General features: G+C 37.0%; 1 protein-coding gene across 5 annotated transcripts in view; it reads right to left on the minus strand.

Moving 5' to 3' along the window:
- The window catches only part of IL15 (interleukin 15), a 79,047-nt gene that overhangs the window by 27,922 nt on the left and 24,850 nt on the right, over positions 1 to 26,275 (minus strand). For 3 of the 5 annotated variants that reach the window (XM_067736797.1, XM_067736798.1, XM_067736796.1), the window contains exon 2: positions 21,817 to 21,938. The exons of the other annotated variants lie outside the window; for them this stretch is intronic. In XM_067736797.1, coding sequence (XP_067592898.1) covers positions 21,817 to 21,882 — 66 coding nt within the window. In that variant the 5' untranslated portion in view covers positions 21,883 to 21,938. The remainder of the gene's footprint in view (positions 1 to 21,816; positions 21,939 to 26,275) is intronic. 5 annotated transcript variants of the gene reach the window in all.

Below are 26,275 nucleotides of genomic sequence, written 5' to 3' on the forward strand. Positions count from 1 at the left end.
CCGTTTTGCCCCTAGGTTCTTCATGACCAGTTTTTTTTTTTTTTTTTGATTTCATATATATGTGTTAGCATACAGTATTTGTTTTTCTCTTTCTAACTTACTTCATTCTGTATGACAGACTCTAGGTCCATCCACCTCACTACAAATAACTCAATTTCATTTTTTTATGGCTGAGTAATATTCCATTGTATATATGTGCCACATCTTCTTTATCCATTCATCTGTCAATGGACACTTAGGTTGCTTCAATGTCCTAGCTATTGTAAATAGAGCTGCAATGAACACTGTGGTACATGACTCTTTTTGAATTATGGTTTTCTCAGGGTATATGCCCAGTAGTGGGATTGCTGGCTCGTATGGTAGTTCTATTTTGAGTTTTTTAAGGAACCTCCATACTGTTCTCCACAGTGGCTCTATCAATTTACATTCCCACCAACAGTGCAAGAGTGTTCCCTTTTCTCCACACCCTCTCCAGCATTTATTGTTTCTAGATTTTTTGATGATGGCCATTCTGACTGATGTGAGATGATATCTCATTGTAGTTTTGATTTGCATTTCTCTAATGATTAATGATGTTGAGCATTCTTTCATGTGTTTGTTGGCAGTCTGTAAATCTTCTTTGGAGAAATGTCTATTTAGGTCTTCTGCCCATTTTTGGATTGGGTTGTTTGTTTTTTTGTTATTGAGCTGCATGAGCTGCTTGTAAATTTTGGAGCTTAATCTTTTGTCAGTTGCTTCATTTGCAAATATTTTCTCCCATTCTGAGGGTTGTCTTTCCGTAACAGTCATTCTTTTTACAGGAAAGGAGAGACTCTTGATTCTTCAAGAGTGAGAATTTGTAGTTGATTGCATGCTGCACCCACATGTTAATTATTAGATGGTTAAGCAGAGGATTGGGTCATAATTAGTTGAGATCCCAGCATAAAATTTCCCAGCCTCCCTAGAACATATGCCCAATAAGAGCTTCCATCTGGCTTGTGGCCATTTTGTTACTGTTGCTTCCTTAAATATATATATATATATATATATATATATACACAAACACATATATATTTATACATATTATATAAATTGTAATATATATATATATATAATTTGCTTTAGCTAATGTTCATGGTATTTCTGTATTTTCAGTGGCCTACTAAAGCTGGTCTTTACTCAATCTCTCTACAAATCCGTTCACAGTATGTTTGGGTTATAGCCCCTTTAGCATTCTAACTATTGATAAAAGTGAAGAGTGAGCAATGCTTTTTTTTCCAGAAAATTTGTATCACCCCCCTCCAGCCTAAAGCCTATTCTTCCCCTTCAGTATCACCTTCTCCACCTGCAAACAACTATTATTCCAATGACTGAATGTGAAAGTTAACTTGGGAATATTGTCCTAATATATAGATAAGATAAAAGTAAGCCAGAAGTTATCAAACAATTTGTGCCAGGTTCCCACACTGTTTCTATTACATCACAGTGTCTCTCACCATTCCCTAACTGTCCAGGGAACTTCCCAATGTTGGCTTTCCATTGTGGGTGTGTTTGTGTGTGTGTATGTGTATGTGTGTGAGCACACACACACACAAGCACACACGCATCTTTGCCATTGCACAGAATGTGATAAAAATCTCTGCTCTTATAGAGCTTAGATGTTTTTTAGTGTGACTATACATTGTGAAAGTGTGCTGTAGACATGCAGAGACAAATAGTGCTGACTTTTGTTGGCGGGGTGACCGCACCACGTGGCATGCGGGGATCTTAGTTCCCCGACCAGGGATAGAACCTGTGCCTCCTGCAATGGAAGTGGGGAGTCTTAACCACCGGACCACCTGGGAAGTCCCAGCACTGACTTTCTGAAAGAAAATTCTAGCTAGTATCTTATACCTTAAATAGTTTTGATCAAAAGTTTGATGGGGCTTCCCTGGTGGCACAGTGGTTGAGAATCTGCCTGCTAATGCAGGGGACACAAGTTCAAGCCCTGGTCTGGGAAGATCCCACTTGCCGCGGAGCAACGGGGCCCATGAGCCACAACTACTGAGCCTGCACGTCTGGAGCCTGTGCTCCTCAAGAGAGGCCGTGATAGTGAGAGGCCCCCGCTCGCCACAACTAGAGAAAGCCCTCGCACAGAAGCAAAGACCCAACACAGCCAAAACTAATAAATAAAAAGAAAAAGAAACAAACACATCTAATAAATTAATAGAATTATTAAGCATCATTAATTAAGGATTAAAATTTAAAAAACCAAAAAAAGTTTGATGGGTAAAAATTTGTAACTAGATAAAATTAAAATTTTTGTGGCATTCAATTATCAATATTTTCCAAGGTTAGACTTGACAGAGAAAATTCAGAGTCATTATTAAGTAAAGTTTTTCTAGTTGTTCACATTTTCTTATGGATCTGAATTTAAGAAGAAGGTATTCATAAGGAGAACAAAGCTAGATATTACTGTTAGTCACTCATATAGAAAGATAATATCTATATTATTGAACTTGTCTTTGTTAAACTTGTCTTTTTTGTTAACATTAACAAGTGTTCAGAAAAAACTCATAGTACGGCAAAAACTATTTCTGAAGGAAGAAAAGTACACTAAAAGAACAGAGTCTTACATTAATAATCCCTAGAGTATACCCATTCAAATGTATCAAACATATCTAATGTTGACTCTTAATTAAAAAATTTGAACTGTCTAGAAAAATCACTCTTCAGCAGAAGTTACTTCAACATGAGCTATAAATTTGTAAATTCAATTGAAATATATAATCTGTATGATGCCAAAAGAAAATAATGATTCTTGGCCTCAGAAACAACAAAATGGATCACTTAATATTGGGGAGTTATATAAAGCCAATGGAGCAAATAAGCTCTCTGAACTAACAATCTCATATCAAGCAACTAATGACTTAAGCACCTGAAGAGTCTGTTGGTTATTATCCGAAAAGAAGGAAAGCCCCGTAATAGGGTAAAAGGCCATGCAGAGTAATAGCCTTTGGAAAAAAAAATGTTTTCTCAGTTTCCAACAGAAGTACATAAAACTTAAATGATACGGGAATGAAAAATATGTTAAGAATCTTGTTATTTCACTTTGATTCCTCCGGGCACCCATTATCGTGCTAGAACTGAATATTTACATCAGATAAACACCATTAGCGGAAAAGAAGATGAAAGAAAATTCTTTTCCCACTTAATTCTTTTCAACATCTGGGCTATCATGTGTCATTAAGGCACAAGGAAATAGACTGTCTGGACTGCCACCTACGCTTTATATTTTTAAAGGAAAAGTCAAGAAATATCTGTATTGTTTAGATTCCCTTTGGATGCTGGGAAACCTGTTTCCAGGCAAAGCAAAAGATTACTATGACTTTTATTACCCTTTTAAAAAACAATCTTCTTCTTTTTACTTGGGTTAATTAGACATGCCAACTCATAAGAAAATAAAGGAAGGAAAGGTATCGTGTTTCACAGTGCATCTCACGTAAGAGTTCAGAGTAAGAATCAAAAGGTGTTCTGGGGAAAGAAGGAAAATGTACAATGATGGAACCAGGCACTCTCTCAGGCTCTGCTTAATTAAGGCAAAACAGGAACGCTGATAGTCACAGAATTACAGGGAGAATCTGGGTGTGCACTGGCTAAGCTGAGTATCAGAGATGTCAGCCAGTAAGGATACAAAGCCAGGTGATATAATCACAAAATGTAAGTGGAGAATGAGAAGTTTTAATAAGGGAAAACTGGTGTTAAATTATGCTCATTTCAGGGCTTCCCTGGTGGCGCAGTGGTTGGGAGTCCGCCTGCTGATGCAGGGGACACGGGCTCGTGCCCCGGTCCGGGAGGATCCCACATGCTGTGGAGCGGCTGGGCCCGTGAGCCATGGCCGCTGAGCCTGCACGTCCGGAGCCTGTGCTCCGCAACGGGAGAGGCCACAACAGTGAGAGGCCCGCATACCGCAAAAACAAAAAAACAAAATTATGCTCATTTCAATTTTAAAAAATCTCCCCAAAATGTTCAATTAATACTCATGAGGATTCCCTGGCGTGAAACACTTCTTAGGAGATATGCCTAGAGTAATAAAAGAGGTGAATTACTGAACATAAATGATGTTTGGTCCTTGACAATGCAAATAGCCAAGGCAAACATCCCAAAAGCTTGGTTCTAATGTACAGCAAGGATGAGCTGAACGAGACGATTGAGCCCCAAAGAAAGGCTGGTGGGACATATGTTCTGTAGGAAGCAAGTGGTAAGATGAAGGATGCATCCAAATACACTGGGCAAACACAGCTCTGAGTTAAAACTAACTCTCAGGTTCTGAGCTTTTTAATAGCACACAGGGCAGCAACTCATAAAGACAATTTATGATCAACTTTTACGGGACGTTCCTTTATAGCCAAGATATAAATCTCCATGCAGGAAGCTTTACAACAAAACTTTCCATCAAGTGTTCGACAGAAACAGAACCATCTGACGAGTCTCCGATAGTCAAACAACAACAACAAAAAATAAAAGCAGTGGCACGATATTCATTCAGTAGAGTGAAGCACATAAAACACAGGAGATAGCTCACTTCTGGACATGGTATTGGTGGCATTAGGCTTCCTGCCTCTAACACGTGTAGTCACACGCTCCCTCCAGCTACAAGAAAATATTGTTATCCAGCCAGAAAAGCAACACATTGCCTTGCAAAGCACGTGGACTTGGTAGTTTTCCTATCAGAATCCTACAGCTTTATGAAGCCATGCACTGACAGAATGGCAGTGGAAAAAGAAAAGAAAACCAAAAGAAAAAGAGATAAACAGCTGCTTCCCCTTGCACTAAGGCATCATCGCAAACATACAGTAGTAAAGGTTTTTGCCTAGTGAAAACTCCTTTTGTTCCCTACATACTGAACGGCAGCATGAATAGTTTTGTTCTGTTTGGATTGCTATCTTCCAAACTTTATTACCAGAAAAATCATTCCCTAGGTGCGTGTAGCTCATAATATCCTCCCTTCTAGGGAGAGAAGTGATAGCTCGGAGCCCATTTCTAGTTTAACCGTTCACTTAATTTTTTTTTTAAAGTTTAAAACATCCTATGGATGCTTTGACTTGTCACAACTGGACCATCAATTTGGGGGAGAACCCATCAGAATGACAACACTGGTGTTTCATACAACATATTTCACAAAGAGAAGCAAAAACAACTTTGCTAAGACATTGTGTAAGAAACACTCTGGCCGTGGTCTGCTATCACGATGTCTGTGTTTTAATATTTTGGTAATTTCTCTTAGATAGCAGAAATAGGAACGTCTCATCAAAGTAAAAACAATCATGTCTAGATCGTGACCAAATAACAATCAAAATAAAAGAGATTTCTGGTGAAACGAGAGAAAAAGCAAAAAAAGAAAAGAAAAAAGAAAGAGAAAACGAAACACTTGAGAAGAGCAGAGTGTGCAAAATTGGAAGCCAAGAAAGAGTTTCATTGTGTGAAGAAAGAAAAACAATCCTGTAACTCGATTAGGTATGGCAAGCCCCACACACATTCCAATCAATTTTATTATACTAGTCACACACATTCATCTGTAATTTTTTTTCATATGGTTTTAGAGATCTAACAAACAAATTTCTAGGTAGTAAAACCAAAATAAATTAAAAATCTCTAGCAACTTGGAAACTGGCCAAAGTATATCACACATGTGTTTAAAAGAAAAAAAAATTTTGGAACTGCTCATTTTATAGTTGGTGACAATGAGGTTCAGAGATGTCTAGTGACTTGTTCCTAATTACTTAATCATTGAGTAAACCAGGGTTGGACTCTGTTTCACTCATAAACTACACTGTTCGTAATACAGCTGAGCTGGTTATAGTCTGTAAGGCTCTATCTGACATATAAATCATGGGGGGGGGGGAACAGATTCTCTCATTGTCTTAATGGGGGAAAAAAAGAAGATTCAAAAGCTGTCAACATGGGGCTTCCCTGGTGGCGCAGTGGTTGAGAGTCCGCCTGCCGATGCAGGGGACACGGGTTCGTGCCCCGGTCCGGGAAGATCCCACGTGCCGCGGAGCGGCTGGGTCCGTGAGCCATGGCCGCTGAGCCTGCGCGTCCGGAGCCTGTGCTCCGCAACTGGAGAGGCCATAACAGTGAGAGGCTCACGTACCGCAAAAAAAAACAAAAGCTGTCAACAAAGGACTCGATAGTTCACTCAGAAAAAGTTACACTCAACATCCCTAGGAGTATATACCATATATTCGCTTAAGTTATTTAAAATCACCAAAATAACACTATCTGGCGTGTGTGTGTGTGTGTGTGTACCAGATCAAATATTCTACTTCATAAAATTCCATGTGGTTTCTAGTTAATGGTAGCTTGGTATGCTCTAGAATGGGATTTTTCTTAATTGACTTTACGTTTTTTGCAGTTCCCTTTGCACATTGCTCTAGGAATTATAGTCACTCAAGTCAATTACCTCTGAAAAGAGTATGAATACAGGAGAAAAACTATAATTTCACTCAAATTTCGCAAAGAAACTGAAATGAGCTTGACACTTAGATAACCAAGTCTTTAAAGTATGTTCATAAGATAAGCAGAGGGGAGACAAGGTACAAGCAAAAACCAAAGCTTGAAATAAAATAGGGTGGACTAAACCGATGTTAAGTGCAAATCACAGACATATGCAGAGCATAACAAAACATAATTTATGTGATGCTTGACCATCTGGATCTCCTATTTTACAGGACCAGCGTACATGTCAAGCTTGCACTGGCACCCTCTAATGCAGTACTTTTCACAGCAGTATGTAGTACCAACACAGTCTGGCTATGTAGCAATAAGGCTCGTTTCCATAATGTCCGTGTATAAAATCAGACCCTCTGATGAATGTGGTATACGGACAAAGTTCTGTAGTTCAACCAAACCCAGACTTGAGCTCCAACTCAGTCAATTACTATTTTGAGAAATAGGGCATGGCAAGCAAAATTATACGCCTCACCTCACCCCCCAAAATCCCACCTTAAATGCACAGATGATGAGATATCACCACTGTGGATATGTGATGTTATACAGCACAGTTGACCTTAACAGGGAGATTATATTGGGGGTTGGGGGAGGCGGGGAGGATGACTAATCTAGTCATGTGAGCCCTTAAAATCAGAGAACTTTTTCTGGCTGGTGGCACAAAGGGAAGCCAAAGAGACTCAAGTCATGAGAAGGACTACACATGACTTTGCTGGTCTCCCACAATTAAGGGAGCCATGTAAGAAGGAATACTGGTAGCTTCTAGGAGTGGTGTGTAGCCCCTGCTGACAACTATCAAGGAAACAAGGACCTCGCTCATACAACCACAAGGAACTGAATTACGCTCACAATGAATTCTGCTGAATTATGCTTGGCAATGGATTTTTTTCAGATCCTCCACATAAAAGCCCAGCTTGGCAAACACCCTGATTTCTACCTTGTGAGACCCTGAGTTATAATAGCCAGTAAAGCTTGTCTGGACTTCTGATCTACATAACTGTGATATAATTAATGGGCATTATTTTAAGCCACTAAGTTTGTAATGATTTGTTACACAGCATAGAAAACTAATACATAGGGCAATTTATTTAACTTCCAAAGCTTGTAAAAAACAAAGATGATAATATAAATCATAAGAAGTTGTAATGAGGAGTAAAGAGATGATGCAGGCAATGTGCCTAGTACAGTATTTAGCATGCAGTAAGAATTTAAGGTGCAATCACTCTACTTTTAAATACTTTATTTTATGAAACTTCAAAGATATCTGACACATTTTGTAAGTCAGCCTTTCTGAAATCCTCTGCAAAATTGTTCGGATATTACTTCTGCCTAGGTCCCCTACACCTTGAACAGACTTAACAGGTCTGTGAAATTAAAATTAAGTTTCATATGAGATCACATAATAATCAGATGATTCACAAAATATATTTGAAAATCATTTTGGTTAATTTGTATTTTCATCTTATACATGCTCCATGTCAGCTGAGCATAAAAAATAATAATAATTAAAAAACCAAACTAGATATCCTTAAACAGGATTAGAATGCTGATAAATAAAAGTCAGAAGTGCTCTAGGTTGTAGTTCTCTATTACAATAAAGAACAGCTGAAGAATTACCTAAACCTGTGCAAATCTAATATCAACTTCAGCAAAACTCTCCAAATTTTAGGATCCAAACAGGAAAGATTAAATACTTTGTGAATGTTCAATTTGCTTACATTGTTTGGTCAAAATAATGCATAGCTATGAAAGTGGAAATGTGGATTGAGAGAAAAGGCCAGAAAATTAATTATGTTGAAATATTAGTAATGGGATAAGAAACTAGAGTACTTTGAAAGAGGATAAACCATATAATAAAATTGAAAAGAGAGTGAATCTATGAGACTGCTGTCAGGATGGCAGCAAAATATTTTATATACATGAGCTAAATGGACTTGAGTTAAGGAAAGGTCATTGCATAATAATAAAGGGGTCAATCCAACAAGAGGATACAACATTTGTAAATATTTATGCACCCAACATAGGAGCACCTAAATATATAAAGCAAATATTAATATACCTAAGGGGAGAAAAGGAAAGAAATACAGTAATGGTAGAGAACTTTAACACCCCAATTATATCAATGGATAGATCATCCAGACAGAAAATCGATATGGAAACACTTGACTTAAATGACATGTTAGGTCAGCCATCTGACCTAACAGACATATATAAAACATTCTATCCAAAAGCAGCAGAATATTTAAAAGCCCGAAGATAAGAAATTGTATTGCATTTTCAAGAAAATGAAAGACTCCCTATAACGAGAGACTATAATCGACATATATAATTGCCTATAAACTGGAATATTTTTACTTTGCTATCACTGCTTTTATGTGTTTTTTGTTTTTTTTTTTTTAAACTGGGCAGCACCAAACCAGAAATGGTTAGGAGCGCTCCTGCTTTTACATACTGAGTCTTTTGTTCAATCTGTATCCTGTTAATACTTTTCAGAAAAATTACTGCCACTTCCAAATGTTTGAAATCCTTGTTTTTAGCAAAATGGAGAAATTTCTTTCTGTTTTGCCATACATACCCTCAAGATGAGATATATAAATTATAAAGTCACTGAGACTACAAAACAACAAAGATAGATGAATGCAATAAAATAATATTTTGTTATGTCATTTAAAAAGTAAGGAGACTGGGGCTTCCCTGGTGGCGCAGTGGTTGAGAGTCTGCCTGCCGATGCAGGGGACACGGGTTCGTGCCCCGGTCCCAGAAGATCCCACATGCCGCGGAGCGGCTGGGCCCGTGAGCCATGGCCGCTGAGCCTGCACGTCCGGAGCCTGTGCTCCGCAAGGGGAGAGGCCACAGTAGTGAGACACCCGCGTACCGCAAAAAAAAAAAAAAAAAAAAAAGTAAGGAGACTAACCAGTAGAAATGACATTGAAACTACTAGATTAAAACAAAAAAATAAAACAAAATTGCTCCCCATCACCACTCTGTGCTCTCTAAGCCTCGGTTATGCACTGAAATAAAAGAAAAATTGAATTAAAATATTTTTATCTTTTCGTCATGAAGGAATAAAAGTGATAGCTAGTCATAGGCAAGATTTACCTCCATTGCTGAACCACTGAAGATCAACTAATGAGACTTCAAAACTCTCAAATTAGCAGATTTTTTCCTCACAGATAGAGACAGAACCTTTACTCATAATGCATCAGTTAGAAGATGCTGCAATATTTCCTTTATCTTACTTCATATTATTATTTGCTAGTAATGGTCACTGAAATACAAAAAAGAAAATGCAACTGCCAGCCATTGTATAAAGACTTACATTTTACCAAATGTGAAATGAAAACTCACCACGTTGCAAAGATGGCCACAACAATCCCTCCATCCCTGTGCCCTTGTACAGTATGACATCACCACTCCTTCCATAGAAAGGTGAAGTCTATTTTCCCTACCATTAACCTGGGCTGGCCCTGTCCCAATAACTTGCTGTGACTGAGAGGATGTGACAAAAATAAAATGCAACTTTCAAGGCTAGGTTGTGAGAGGCCTTGCATCCCTGTTTCCTCCATCTTTTGAATGCTTCTGCTGTCTTGAAAGAAAATCCAGCTAGACTGCTAAATGAAAAAACTACATAGAGAGAAAAACTCAGACCACAGCCAGCCCCAAGGTCCCAGACATGTAAGTAAGGTATCTTGAATAAGCCCAGACAAGACCAGCAGAGAAACTGACCAGTCAACAAACAGAATCATGAGAAATAATAAAGCACTGTGGCTTTAAGTCAATACAGTTTGGACGGTTTGTTACCCAGCAATACATAACTGATTGACCATATATAAATTTCTAAATCACAAGATTTAGAAAATATGAGTTAGTATTCTCTTGCCAATATATCCCTCAGTCTATAATATGAAATCATCTAACTTTCTATAGCACTTTGCAGTACTTTTCACAACCTCATTTTTTCCCGAACCGTAACTTTATGAGCTAGTTATTACTATTATCCAGACTTACAGAGAAGAAAACCAAGGCTGATTAGTTCACCTAGCTAATAACTGCCCACAAAACTGTGAGTATCCTCATTAGTCTGTGAGCTACTTTAGCGGGGAGATGTCTTACGCATCTTTGTATCTTAAGCGCATGCAAGATGACAAACAGAAAGTCAATTTTGAAAAGGTTGGATGGATGGATGGATGGGTGGGTGGATGGATGGATAAATGGATGGACGAATCAACCTGTTGTTTCCTCTATTATTTTAAATATTTAAGAAAACTGATATACATGTAGCCCACCCCCATGCCCAGCCCCTCTAAAGTCTCTCTTTTCAATGCTAGTTGTTTTGGCTACTTTTCACTTAAGTTAGTACATAGATAGTTTATATTCCCGGTTGTCTTCTTTTAAGTAAAACCTAATTCATCAATGTTTTTCTCAAAATTTAGTACCTAAATTTTAGTACCTAAAACTAAACACAATATTGAATTTAAAACTACTTTCTGTAATCTGAACTCTGCAACTATAAGAAAGTAATACTCTTCGTAGATATCAAAAGTTTATCTGAAATAAGGTATCATCTTAAAAAAACAAGTAAAATAATGTCTTGGTTCTAATGGGGAAAGATTAAATCTCTCTAGAAATCTGTTGTAAGAAGTAAAATGCCTCGGCTAAACTTAAGATCAATAAAATTCAGTCAGGAAAATATAATTACTCTCCAATGATCTACTTGAATTGAGGGAAATAAATGGACTCATTAATTTTAGCTAGTTTAAGAGGCTTCTTTAAGTTATGCCATTGATTTTGGTTAATTTAGACAGAATTAAAGAACTCAAGTTATTTTACTAAATTCTTCCTATAATGCATTTATTTAGGTCAGTTTTAAAAGAATATAACACCCTCTAATCCCATAGTTAAAACATAAATAATCCCTATTCCTTGATGCCAAGTGCAGTTGGCTACAATTATGTGCTGTTTTGTTCTATCATTTATCATGATGCTCTCATAAAAAAAAAAAAGTAGCACTTTTTGTTTCTGTGACACCCAGTAAGTGAAACTTTATTTGCATTAATTTCCTTAGAATTATGAAATTAGGAATTTTCAGAAACTATTATGCTAAATTCTAACCAATATTTTAAAAAACATACCTATATTAATTTTATTGAAATTACTTTTGTATTTAGTCGCTAGAAGTCCTTAGAAAGTAACTTTAAAGGGCTCACAAGAAGTAGGACATGATTTTATAAAATCTTTTTCTGGGAGAAAAACTTTTAATTTAAATATTTATGTCATTTATTTTCATCATACAATTTGATTTTAATTAGAATACTACATATAGTATCCATATTCAGCAATGACTTTTCAAAACATATATATGTTAAAGATTAAGAATTCTAGATCTCTAGCCCAGACATCTCTGCCATGGCTCTGTTCTTTGACAATAAATTCTAGCAGGGGTTTGCAAACTGTGGCTTGATGGGGCAAATCAGGTCACAGCTTTTGTTCTACATTTTTACTTAAAAAAATTAAAATTCGTAAAAGAAGAAACTTTTGAAAGAATATGTAACAGAGACCATATCTAGCCCACAAAGACTAAAATATTTACTATCTGACCTTTTACACGAATAAGTTTGCCCATCCCCGATCAATGGATATTTCCACCTGAGTAGCCTATCACTATCTCAAACTTAATTAATCTAAAATCAAAGTTTTTCTGCCCAGACAACATCCTCTTCTAACTCTCCATTTCTCTTAAATTCAACTGAATTAAACCATGACCCTTGGGTCAGAAATAACCATGGCCAGAGTCTCTGTCTGAGCCCTGATAACCATTTCTATGCTTTTCTGTGTCACCACTGCCATTTGCCACAATTTAATCTAGGTTGGCATCACCTTAAGGCTGAATTCCTGTAACTACAATCTCTATTTCACTCTTTGATTCTGTCTGTGCTCCTCATGGGTTAATTTAAAACAGCAACTTTATTCTCATCATAAATCACTTAAATTTTATCCAGTTTTCCTATTGGTTACTATTGTATGTCTAAATTATATGGCATTTTCAAAGTCCTACTTCATCAGGCACATGCATTTCCAACTTTATTTTCCATTTAAATGGTTGCCAATAAGAAGTTACTTATCTCCCTGCAGCTAGACCCATCACTTTATTGTATTCTACTTACGTTCTACATCTTCAAATATATAAAAAAAGGGTTTTTTTACTATTACTAATAATCATAATAAAAGAATAATTACTAACAAATATCAAGCACTGACTACTTAGTTACTGTGCTGAGCTATTTACATAGTATTAACCAATTTTTTGTTACAACAACTTTATAAGGAAGGGACTGCTATTATCATCATTCTAAATATGAGAAATCTGAGGAACAAAGATTCTTGGGCCAAAGTTATACAGCTACTAAGTGGCAACACCAGGGCAGGAAACGAGGCAGCCTGGCTTGTTTCCGTGTTTTTAGCACCGTACTATACTCTTCTCAGAATTAAACCAGTGTGACCTCCTGTTTGGAAAAGTCCTACTGCCTGGCTTTCCTGAGGCTCCTTGAAAATGAAGGTTGGTCTACAGTTTCTTCTACAGTAGAGAGTGAAAACACTACCTGTCTATGAAGGGTAGGCAACAGGTTGCCCTCAGGATCAGAAAGATGTGATGTAAGTAAAATGTTTCAGCCAGGAGGGTAGGAAAGCTAAGAGAAACAAGTAGAAGAAGACAGGTGTGCAACAAATTCTCCATTGAGGGGTCGGTGCCCATGGTGGAATGGGCTGAGGGTGCGTTTGGTAGCAAGGCTTAGTCCTGTGCCCCAACTTTGGAATTCCTGATGGATACCGACAAGAAGGGTAGTCCCACTCCACAGGCAGCCAAATGTGGGAGAAAAATAAAGGCGAGGATTAATTAGGCAGAGAGAAGGACTGACTTAACACACCCAAGGCTCCTCACTGGAAGGAACCCAGAAGTTTCTGCCCAAATCCACAAGAGAACATAGAGGATGGCTAAGGAGAGCCAGACCTGCAGGGGAGAGGTAGTGGTGAGATGGCATAAAGGAAGATGATCCAAGTACAGCAGAGATAGCTTAAAAGCATGGCCTGGATAGGTAGACTGAGGCTCAGAGGATCTGCAGTATCTATTTTTCAAAATGTCCTCCACTCTAAAGAAAATACCTCTTCACAAGGATGTGCATATATTTTTCTGGCATATGTAGCACTAAGCATTATCTCTATTACAAAATCAATCATTTAACAAGTTTTAATAAAACCACAAAGTGGTTTAATATGTATTAAAAGGTATATATCCTTTCTGTATACTTTTTTAATGCACAAATTATAGTCCTGTAGCATGAGCTTTACATAACAGTGAAGAGAAAGCTCAGTGTCCCATAAAAATGTGAACAATGTAAGGTTAGGTTTCCACAGAAGATTAAAATAAACTACTGTGTCAGAAAATTAAAATTAAGATAAGATAGAGGATTAAATAAGTAAGCTTACTAATGGTAGGTGATGGTAATGAGGTTCACGCTTATATGCATCATGACTAGCCCTCAGTATATATGTGCATATGACTAACCGATCAAAGTATTTTGACAACTTTTTGAATATTATGCACATTAGGACACCAAGACAAAAATAAACAAGCTCCACATTATCACCTACTATGAGAACTAAAAAAAATTTTTTTTAATTAGTATTTAACTCAACTCCACTCTTCCTTCCTGAGTAAACAGAGCCTTGAAAAGCAGAAGACAAACTTGTTCCTTAATCATGCTGACTGGACGAAGCAAATACATTTTTTTTTGAAGGTGCATGACATACTGAGAGTGGCACACTGAAAAAAAAAATAGGGTGTGAATTAAATCAGCGGTGCTCCAACACCTGCTGTCTCCATTTTACAAATGACGAAACTGAGAGCATCAGTAGCTAGCCTGAGTTAAATACAATGTTCCTAAGTGGTAGAGCTGGGCTTCAAACTCCAGCCAGCCCAATCTCTTTTTTTTTTTTTTTTTTCTGTACGTGGGCCTCTCACTGTTGTGGCCTCTCCCCTTGCTGAGCACAGGCTCCGGACGCGCAGGCTCAGCGGCCACGGCTCACAGGCCTAGCCGCTCCGCGGCATGTGGGATCTTCCCGGACCAGGGCACGAACTCGTGTCCCCTGCATCGGCGGGCAGACTCTCAACCACTGCACCACTAGGGAAGCCCCCAGCCCAATCTCTTAAACACTGCACCAACAGTGCTTCACAATGCATTTCACAAAATTCAGCATCCATTCTCCAAAAAAAAAAAAAAATTCTTAATAAAAGGAATAGAATAATTATTGCTTAACATAATCACATCTTCTTTAAACTAATACCAACTTCAAACCTACTAATAAATCACTGTAAGTGTCCCTGTTGTATTCAGGAGAAAGAATAAGATACCTGGTGGCTTTTCTTTGGAACTTTCTGGAATTTCTGATTAATAACATAAAGCAGAAAAATAAGAAACTCTAGTTATAACCATTCAAAATGATAAGACGATTACTTATAAACTGTACAACTGCTTAACAAAACTAAGCATAGCGCTTCCCTAGTGGTGTAGTGGTTGAGAGTCCGCCTGCCGATGCAGGGGACACGGGTTCGTGACCCGGTCCGGGAAGATCCCACATGCCGTGGAGCGGCTGGGCCCGTGAGCCATGACCGCTGAGCCTGCGCGTCCGGAGCCTGTGCTGCGCAACGGGAGAGGCCACAACAGTGAGAGGCCCGCGTACCGCAAAACAAAACAAAACAAAACAACTTAGTAAGCCTAGTACCTAAGACATCATAAGAACTGAAATGGTAAGTTCTTTGAGATGGTTTGGAACAAAATAAACGATAAATAAAAGTTATATAACCAATGATTTTCATATTCATCATTCTATATCTTAGCAATATGTAAAGGAAATTATCTAACTCACTTAGGAATAAATATGATAAGGAATATACTAGAGCTATATGAAAATCAATAAAACTAAATTAAAAAGCAAAAAAAGACAAATAATTTGAGAAGTAGACTTTATTTCTGGATAGAAACACTGTGTATTACAGAGATATCATTTTTTCCAAATTATTTCATAAGAAATGAAATCGGAGGTGAAATTGACATTACGATCTTTAAGTTCGTCTGGGAAAATCCACTGGTGAAAATAGAATAATTTTGAAATAGAAAAGTAATAAAGAGGAACTAGACCTAGTGGATGTTAAAATTTATCACAAAATGAAAATAAGTTTCTCACTGAAATACTGATAGCTGACTCAATGAAATATCGTAACACTGAATCTTAAAGCAGCAGGTGAGGGAAGAGTTATTATTTAACAAAGTTTCTATGAAGCCATTGATTAGTGATTTAGGAGAAAAATTATATTCTCATCTCACCATATGATAAATTCATAGAGTGAAAAACAAAAAGACATCTGAAAAAATATATATAAGTAAGAATCTGATTTCTGGATAGGCTTTAAAGCAATTTAAAAAAAAATAATAAATTGACAGATTTGACAAAATAAAAATTAATACGTTCTATAAGTTAAAGTATAATAAAATGATAGGGTGAACAGAGTGAGAAAAAGTGAAATAAATATGTTAAAATGTACTTGTTCCTTATATATGAAAGCATTATAAAATTCAGTTAAGAAAAACAAAAATATATCTAAATATAAATAACAAACAAATAATTTCAGTGAAAATGCAAACAACAGATAAACACTTTACGGAATCCAATACCTACAGTAACCAAGAAAGCAAATTAAAATGAAATGCATTTCTCACTTTTCAAATTTGGGAAAAAATTACATTTTATTGACTTTTGGGGGTGATCTCTATGTATACAGATGTCAAATTATAACACTGTACAGCTGAAACATATAATTAAAAAATAGTTTATTATATATTTTTGTAAAGGTAATGTATTTACACGATTGAAAAACAAAACAATAGGAAAAGGTATTCATTTAGAAATTGTACCCTGATTCTTGTCCCTGTTAACCTATTTTTCCCTTCACCTCCTCTCTTGATTCAGGCAACATTTTTAGTTATTGCAAATGCTTGAAAGCTTCCTTATGAAATGCAAGCAAATCTAGAAATATATACTTATATTCCCACATTCCTTAAATAAAATTAAATAACAAGTAGCATTTTACATGAGGTTAAATATTTTTTATGAATCAAAACACTATTTGTATTTTCTTATGCAAACTGTTCATTCATCTTTGCCCACTGTTCTGTTGCTTTGTATTTCTCCACACTCCCACAATTCCTAAAATATATTTAGAGAGAAAACTCCTGGTGATTTGAGAGGCAGATATTTTTTCCCTGCTTATTATTCTCCGTTAGAATTTCCCCAGAGTTTTTGATTTGGTTTGGTTTGGTTATTGCCAGCAAAAGGATTTTTTTTTTTAATGAGTCAGATTTATCTTTTTATCTTTCTCTTTCTCCTTTAGATGGTGGAATTGAGTAATAGAAAAATTTCAGCTAGATTCTTTTGGATTTTCTAAGTATTAAGTCATTTACAAATAACAGTTTTACTTCCACCTTTCTAAGTTTCATAGCTCAAATTTCTTTCTCTCATCTGGCTTTGTTAACTAACAACACCGGTACAGCATCACCAGCAGGGGTGAGAGGTGGACACACTTACCTTGTTTGTACTTTGAGCAGAAGTAGCAGAAGTGCCTCTAGCGTTTGGTCATTATTTACAGTGCTATCACTGGGCTGAGTCTGCGCGTGTGTATGTGTGAACACACGGTCTGTCAGTCTGCCATGCTTATAAAATGTTTAACTCTTTCTTTATTGAGCTGTCTCTCTTTTTTGAAACGTCCAGAATGGCTGTTGAATTTTGTCAAATGAGTAGAAATTAACATGTGATTTTTTTTCCCTTAGATCAACTATTATGATGAATTATTTTAATAGAATTCATAATCTTTCATCCCTGGAATGAACCCTACTTCATCATGATATATAACCCCTCTAATGAGCTGCTGCTAATAATTTTCTGAAGAGTTTTTCATTGATATTCTTAAATAAAACTGGGAATAGTTTTCTTCTTGTGAAATTCTGACCAAGTTTAGGTGCCAATGATAGTCTCCCTTCATTAAAATAATTTGAGTTTGTATTCCTCTGGAAGGGTTTAAATCACACTGAAATAATCTCTTCTTGAAAAAAAATCATTGGATAGGATGTAACTTGCAAATGATGCATACTGTAATATCTAGGTAACTAATCTTGAGTTGTAATCTTGAGTTACAATTTTAAAAGTTACGTGTAATATTTAAGGTAACAAATACAAAGAGTAAAACGCAATTAATTAATGAAGTAGTAGAGGAAACAGCGATAGTAAAAAGTCGATTCATCCGAATTAAGGCAAGAAAGGAAGAACAAAACTACGTAAAGAGATGGGTCAAATGGAAACAAAGAGTAGACTGGTAGATATAAACACAGCTATATGAGTAATTATATTAAATGAAAATGGATTAAATGCTCTATGTAAAAGACTAAGATTGCCAGATTAAATTAAAAAGAAAAATGTAAAACCTGTGGTTTTAGAAGGCACACTTGTAACATAAGGGCAAAGACAGGCTGAAAGTAAATGGAAGGACCAAAAAGCAAATCATTACAGTTAAAGGACTAAAATTATTCAGTGTTTATTATCTGACAGAATTCTGGCTGTTAAAATCAATACCAAAAAAATAATTCTTAATTTATTTTCTCAATTCTCAATTGTGTGAAATTCTCAATTGTCTGAAAAATAAACGATACACTTTTTGAATAACTCAGGAATCAGAGAGGAAATTCCAATGGAATTCAGGCAAACAATAAAGATATGAAATCATCATTAGGCACAGAAAAAGGATTCTATTAAACAGAGCAATTCCGGGAAGCAAGAGACGGTAAAAATGGGAAAGCAGCAGGAAAGGGGTGAAGCCCATAGAAGAACGTGACGTGGGGCTTGCCATTCCTAAGTGCGCAGAGCTACAGAAGAGTCACCCCCAGACAGAGGAAGGGGCGAGAATGTGTTACTAATTCCTGCATCCCATTGGTCAAAGATTAGCCAGACAGCCCGTTAACTTGTCCACATTTCCATGTCAGGAGGAAACCCCGGGCAGGAAACTCAGGATGTGAGCAAGTGCACCCACCCCACCTGTCAGGATGTACCTTGTGGAGTCCATCAGAGATTACAAGAAGCTGCTACGCACCAGTTCTGACCTCTTCCAGCTTTGTCACTGGAAGCTACCACTGAGGGACACAGCCCCTTCCTACCAATGCATTTCCCTCCTTTTTGAAAGATGTGCTTTCTGAGATCTTCCACCCATGGGCACAAAGAATTTTTCTCCATTTCTCCCAGCAATGAATCCCTGTTCAACCTCAGTCCCCACTCAGAACTGGGCTCTTTCCTTCTTGTTGGTGATTGTTGGCAGCTGTCATCACTGGGCCCCCTCCATACTTCCATTCCTCTCTGTCCCTCCAGTGGAACTTCCTGTGCAAACTCTCTAGCCTCAGTTGCTTTTGCCTATACTCCACATGGTTTGGATTTTAGAGCTTTTCACTATCTCTGAGTTTTGCTTTAGACTTAGTTTGTGGGTCTTTCCACAATCCCATTCTACATGATTTCCGAGAGAATTACATTTGGTCCAATTCCCTGCTCATTATGGAACCAGGAAGGATTGTTTTGTCCATTGCCAGATGAATGGATAAAGAAGATGTGGCACATATATACAATGGAATATTACTCAGCCATAAAAAGAAATGAAATTGAGTTATTTGTAGTGAGATGGATGGACCTAGAGACTGGCATACAGAGTGCAGTAAGTCAGAAAGAGAAAAACAAATACCGTACGCTAACACATATATATGGAATCTAAAAAAAGAAAAAAATATGGTTCTGAAGAACCTAGGGGCAGGACAGGAGTAAAGACACAGATGTAGAGAATGGACTTGAGGACACAGGGAGGGGGAAGGGTAAGCTGGGACGAAGTGAGAGAGTGGCATGGACATATATACACTACCAAATGTAAAATAGAGAGCTAGCGGGAAGCAGCCTCATAGCACAGGGAGATCAGTTTGGTGCTTTGTGTCCACCTAGAGGGGTGGGATAGGGAGGGTGGGAGGGAGACTCAAGAGGGAGGAGATATGGGAATATATGTTTATGTAGAGTTGATTCACTTTGTTATACAGCAGAAACTAACACACCATTGTAAAGCAATTATACTCCAATAAAGATGTTAAAAAAAAAAAAAGCTGTTAATGTCAGCACTGATGAGGATGCAGTGTCACCAAGACTCACAAAGGGATGACAAAGATATACATTTGTACATATTTTCTGGAGTATGTCTTGAGCACCATTAAAATATTTATAACTTTAAACATTTTAATTCTCCTCTTAGAAAATTTTCCTAATAAAATTTTCAGAAATCTGGTCAGGGATTTATTCAAAAATATATTTACTGAAGTATTATTTTAATAACCACCAATTAACCAGATTATAATCAGTTGTGATATATTTTAAATTGGAGTATTATATACACATTAAAAATAATATTAACTTATGTAGTATCACAGGGAAATGTCACAGTTTACTGTTAAATAGACAACAGTACAAGGCAAATTTTCAATAATTTTTATATCAACCATGCAGAAAAAATAGCCCTGGAAAGAATCATGTAATAAGCTGCCTCTTAGTTATTGCATTACTGGTGATGTTTTTCCCACTTTACACTTTTCTATAGTTTTCACTCATACTATAGTGAGCACGTTACTTTGATAATCAGAAAGATAATAAGAAATAAAACAAAAAAATAAAATCTTGAGACCCTTCCTCACACCAGATAAGAACAGCTATCACAGGCCTCCACAAATAACCACAACATAATATGATTATTTAAGTACCCAAAAGGAAGCTTCGGTTTTTAAGTACCACAAAGGAAGCTGCCCTGAATTTTTATTAAGAATCCCTAAACTCAAGAAACAACCTACTCAAAAACTAGGAATCAAGGAGAATTCTGAGAAAGAGAAAGCACTTTTTTATGACTTCAAAACAACTCAGGGGAGATTCCTGTTTAATTTCTTGCATATTTCAAGTATGATTTCACTTAAAGAAAATTCCCCTGGCTTTTGCCCTAGAATTGATCATAATGGATTTTTTAAAAAGAATATGTTTATTTTCACAAACAGTGACAAGACAATTTAAAGCTATGTTGCTATTACAAAAATGTCCCAGTTCTACTCCTCAACATCCAAAATGCCCTCCTGCTTCTTTGAGCCATCAGTGGTAGCAATACATAAAATGTGTTTAACCCTAAGACTGTCAGTAAGTTATTTCTTGAGTTTAGGGGATTCCCTATAAAAAATCTAGGAAACAGAGCAATTTCAAAGAAGCACATGAAGTTAGAGGATATGTTTTACTTTGTAGGCAATTATAAGCAGAGGACATTTTCTTCACACTTTTTCTTCCTGTTTATATTTACTTCATTATTTTCTGATGCCAGAAATGATTGCACAAGAGAGGAATTACTTGTTTCCTCTTAGGATTCTTATAAAGAGTTTCACTTTTCATAAACCCCTGTATTTACTCTACTGCTTATCCTGATATATACAAATGATTCAGAAATTTTTCTAAAGGAGTTAAATATTATAACTGAAAGTAAAAATTAAATGCATGTGTTCACTTTATCAAGAAGTCAGTTCCTTTGATTTCCATTTCTGCAGCTTTATTTTGTTTAGTTCTTGAGACTGTACTTGATTTTACATCATTCTCAAACATTTTTCAAAAGTTTCAAATAGTCATTCAAGAACTCTAATCTACATTATTCTCTAATTTCCTTACACTTGTAAAATCATTCAGAAATTTGATAGTTGCATTACATTTATTATTTAATTTTAAGCACCCCAGTTCCTTTAAAATTAACTTAATAATAGAAAAAAGTGAGATGCAGAATGTCTTCATCTAATATGCCAAGGGTTGGCAAACTACGACCCACAGGGCAAACTTCACTGGCCATTTGTTTTTGTAAATAAAGTTTTGTTGGGACAAATCCATGCCCATCCATGTCTACAGCAATAAGGGCAGAGTTTAGTAGTTGCAACAGATATCATTTGGCTGGCAAAGGCTGTCTGGATTTTTTCAGAAAAAATTTGCCCACCTCTGTTATGTGCAGTGTTCTCTGTCCTCAGAAAATGTTTTCAACATTCTATAACAAATGGCATTTTCTTTTTTAACTAAGATGCTCATTTTTTAAAATTCTGGATATATATATAACATCCCAGGTTTGCCAGATCTTCATTATTACTAATTATACATTATTACATAAACGGGTCTATGCTGTATGATGTAATTCTTAAAAGCTTTACTTACATGACCTCCTGTACATTTGCTATCTTCTAACACTGACTTCTTTGTTTCCTGTGACGTCACCAACATAGCACGTGATGGGACATTGTTTTAAAGAACCACATGACCATATGTAGGAATGGATTCTGTAGGAATCAAAGGTAGGATACAAAGATTAAAAATTATGTATTGAATAATCTTAACTTCCTTGAATTTATGATTACTTCTGCATCTGATGATGCTAGAAAAGACAGGAAGACTCATGGAGAAAGCTTCAGAAGTCAATAGAAACTTTTTTAAATTAAGTTTTCCTAAAATCTTCAGTCTTCCTCAGAATTTAACTCACATCCATGTTGACTATAGCTGCTTCATTTGGGAAAAGAAAGTATCATATATCATTTAAAATAAAGATTTTTTTACTCTTTCCCTGGAACTGGTGACCAGAACCAAATGTTGGGGATAAAGAAGCATTAAGTTTCCCATATTCTAAAAAGAATTTTGTTGCTAGGTCCAGCAACCTGCTCCAGGGAGAACTCAGAGGTAGGCAAACCCTTACTATTTCTACTACCTCCAAACCATCAACTCCACCCCAAGACCCCATTCCCAGTCCATATACGGAAGACTAAAATACCAGCATGGGAAGGGAAAGGAAATGATTGGAATCACCAGCGAGGAACATGATGGAAAATGCTATGGGATTATACACAAGAGACTGTGCTATAAACTGAATTGTGTCTCCCCAAAATTCTTATGTTGAAGCCCTAACCCCCATTGTGATGGTATTTGGAGACGGGGCTTTGGGAAGTAATTAGGTTTAAATGAGGTTATAAGGGTGGAGCCCTCATGATGGGATTAGTGCCTTTATGATAAGTGACATCAGAGAGCTTGCTTCCTTCCCCTCTCTCTCCACCACATGAGGACACAGTGAAAAGGCAGCCATCTGCAAGCCAGGAAGGGAGTCCTCACCAGAGAACTCAATCATCTGGCATCTTGATCTTGTACCTTCCAGCCTCCAGAAGCCCAGGTGTGCTATTTTGTTATGGCAGCCTGAGCTGAATAATACAGACTGGCATCGCATCCCCTGACTAAACGTCATATCAGCTCATGAGATGGTTGATTTGTTCTTAAACCTACATGACTAAAGAAAAAAATAATGAAGAAAAGTATCAAATTTTGTTTCCAGGGTTTGATCCAGCAAAACCGTGTGAGTTTCCCATGGATCAAGACTGGCCTCCTTGCAAGGGGACTCAAAATCAGACCTGGTGGGCTGTACCACCAGGGGAAACTGATGAGAGGGTAGGAAGAGGTTAAGCCTAATCACCTACAGAGGGCTGGTGTGGAGGCCACTACAGGTGTGTGGAAGAACTCACACACATGGCCCACAGGAGAGCCCAACTTTGGAACCTCCTACACAGAAGCTTTCAATGATTCATTCTTGTTATCCAGGAAGAGAAGCAACAACCAACAGAGGATAGCCTAGTTCAGTCAGGAGCCATTTGGCCCGTCTGCCCTATGCCACCCTCTCAGTCCCCAACTTCCTGCAGTTAAAATCAGAAGGAGGTTAGAAAGCATGAAGACGTAGACCACACCCTCTTCCCCCAATGGTCCCACAGGCCCAACTTAAGCTGAGGGAATATATGGAGATGAGACTGGAATTTTAAATGGACTAGACAATTCAATAATTGGAAGTGACCAAAATGCTATAGGATCTGACACTTTTGCAAACGGATAATTACAAATGGATTATGAGGGAAGTCGTTCCAGAAACACTGAAGAGTTAGCATAAATAGGTCTTTGATACCACCTGTTACAGAGGAAAAGGGAAGAGGCAATGATTGTTCAGAAAAGAGTAACTCATTTTGGATCAATTTAAGGCAAACTGCTATTCCATCATTTCTCCACTCTCTAGCAATGACTTTTCTAGTTTATTCCCTTTCAAACTCTCTTTTTAACAATCTCTCACCTCATTCATTACTATTATATAATAATGAGAAGAATAATAAGAATCCTTATGAAACTTTTTGTTGAAAGAAAAAAAGATTAAGGTTTTTGAGAAAAATGTCTATTCAATTTAAAAGTTGATCTTAGACACAGCCATCAATCTTAGCTTTTTGTTTTTCTTTTTTTCTTTTTTTGCTTTCTTCTCTGCATCATATTCATATAACAGCCAACTCCTTAGTCCTGGTTTTACTTCCCACTTCTATTATCTCATAAGAACTTTTTCTTTGAGATTTTTCTTGGATATTTTTCCATCCTCTCTACAAACCTTCATCAACTCTATCAGGCACACCTAAGAGAGACCTCTTCCTTGGACATTTTTCCTCTTCAACCAAGAAATAAGCTTCCTTGATAGCCCCACAACTGACGAATTCTGCAGGAGGCATGAGTATGAAATTAGCAAATACCCTGAAAGGCACAGGATGGGCACTTAGACCCATCTGATTCTCAAATGGAAAGACCCTGAGAACTGCTATGGCTTTTTGGCTACACCTGTTTACCCGGAGCTTCAAAAAGGAGGATGAATACCAACACCTAAGTCTGTGGTTTAAAGCTAGATGGACTCCTGCCTTCCATACCCTATGTAGTTTAATCTTTCAATTATTAGCAATAAGGGTTAATGTTTCTAGGAAGATAGCAGGCTAGCTTCTTCAGGAAACACCTAACAAGGGGTAACCAAAATATTTAAAAAACAAAAAACTTCAATTCAGCTCTGCTGCCATTTTGCCCTAATAATCTGCCTCAAGTTAAGTGACATATTCTTGAAAGCGCTATAACCATGCTCGTTCTCCATCACTGCACAGCCATGATAACAGATTAAGGCTGACCTAATCAGATTGTTGGCCTCTATGTGGCCAACCACATGTTTGGGGAAATTTGTCTCTTATATTGGACTTTAATTAGTACATATTAAATGGAATTAGAAGCAAAGAATGTTAGATACTCCAAAGAACGTCCAGCCAGGCATCCATATTTCATAGAGGAGAAAAAAAAAAAAAAAGGTCCCAAAGAGACCAAATGCCTTTCTCTGACCAGCAAGGGTATCTAAGAATTGATATACATTTTCATAAAAGATGCAAAGATGCTATTCAGAGTTGTAGTGAACACTGAGGCACTCATTACCCCAGCTGAGAGCTCAGAGCTGAGCCTCTCTGCAGAAATGCCCTCAGTGGAAGACAGCTGCCCAGCACAAGGTCACAACCCCTCCCTGGGGGCCTGGCCTCCTTCCCTGGAGTTGGAATATCCCTGAAGGGTCATCACAGCTTCACAGCACTCCCCGTGGGACTGACTGGCTGAGGCTTCTGCTGCAACTGCATCCCAGTTCAACTTCTCCCTCTACCCACTTACTTCCACTCCCCCTCACTTCCATCAAGTGTTGTTCCTGAGAACATGCCCCATTGAGTCTCCTGCATGTACATTTCTATCTCAGAGTCTGCTTCCCAGGGAACCCAACCTACAAAAAGAGTATATGCTCTTTCTTGAGAAAATGTATGGTTGAGAAACACTTGGATTAATCTGACATAGATTATGGCGGGATCCCCTTTAATTTGACAATGTGCACTGTGAACCTCCAATGAATACACAGAGTCACCGGAAGTTATTTAGTCTCAGAAGCCACTTTTTACATTGAACATCTTCTGAGACTTGTGTTCTGTGGAATATGTTCTGGGAACCATGAATGCAGTTCACTCTAGCTCACATGAGAATATAATTGTTAAAGTTACTCATGTCAGTATTTCCTGTAATGGCAAAAGAATGGAAATAACAATGGAGGAATGATAAACAATAAAAAACAATAGAGGAAACAAAAATAACAATAGAGGAATGTTTAAATTATGATATGTCTATTTAATGAAATATTATGCATCCATAGAAAGAAAATGAGAAATTCTTTAAGTACTAGAATGAAAAAATATCCAAGGTATATTTTTCAAGTCCAAACAGCAAGGTTAGGCAGTAGTATGTAAGTGTTTTTAAAAAGGGGAAGGATTAAATATATGTGTACATTTTCTTGTGTGTGCACAAAATATTTGTAAAGACAAATACTAGAAAATGATAGCGCTAGTTGTTTCTACAGGAGGAAATTAAAAGCACTTTGACCTTTGAATTTTAAATGATAGAAATGGATGACCTCTTCAAAAAATTAACATATTAAAAATTAAAAGCAAAACACTGTAAAGTAATAAATAGCAGACATTTAAATATTTTGTCTAATCATATATGAAGAAACTCTGGAAAAAAATGTATAACATCCTCTACAAAGTTACTTAGACTGTGAACTCCTTCAAGGTGGGAACCATATCTTATTCATTTATTCATAAGGGCTGAAGCCTAGCAGAGTGCCTGAACCAGAGGAGCCAATCATTTGTTTGCTTTTTAATTGAATCCTATTGCTTCTAAACAGCAATAGATTTAAAACAGCCCTTCCTCCCTCCCTCCCTCCCTCCTTCCTTCCTTCCTTCCCTCCTTCCTTCCTTCCTTTCCT

Source organism: Pseudorca crassidens, chromosome 4 (genome assembly GCF_039906515.1).
Source record: "Pseudorca crassidens isolate mPseCra1 chromosome 4, mPseCra1.hap1, whole genome shotgun sequence".
Classification (NCBI taxonomy): domain Eukaryota; kingdom Metazoa; phylum Chordata; class Mammalia; order Artiodactyla; family Delphinidae; genus Pseudorca; species Pseudorca crassidens.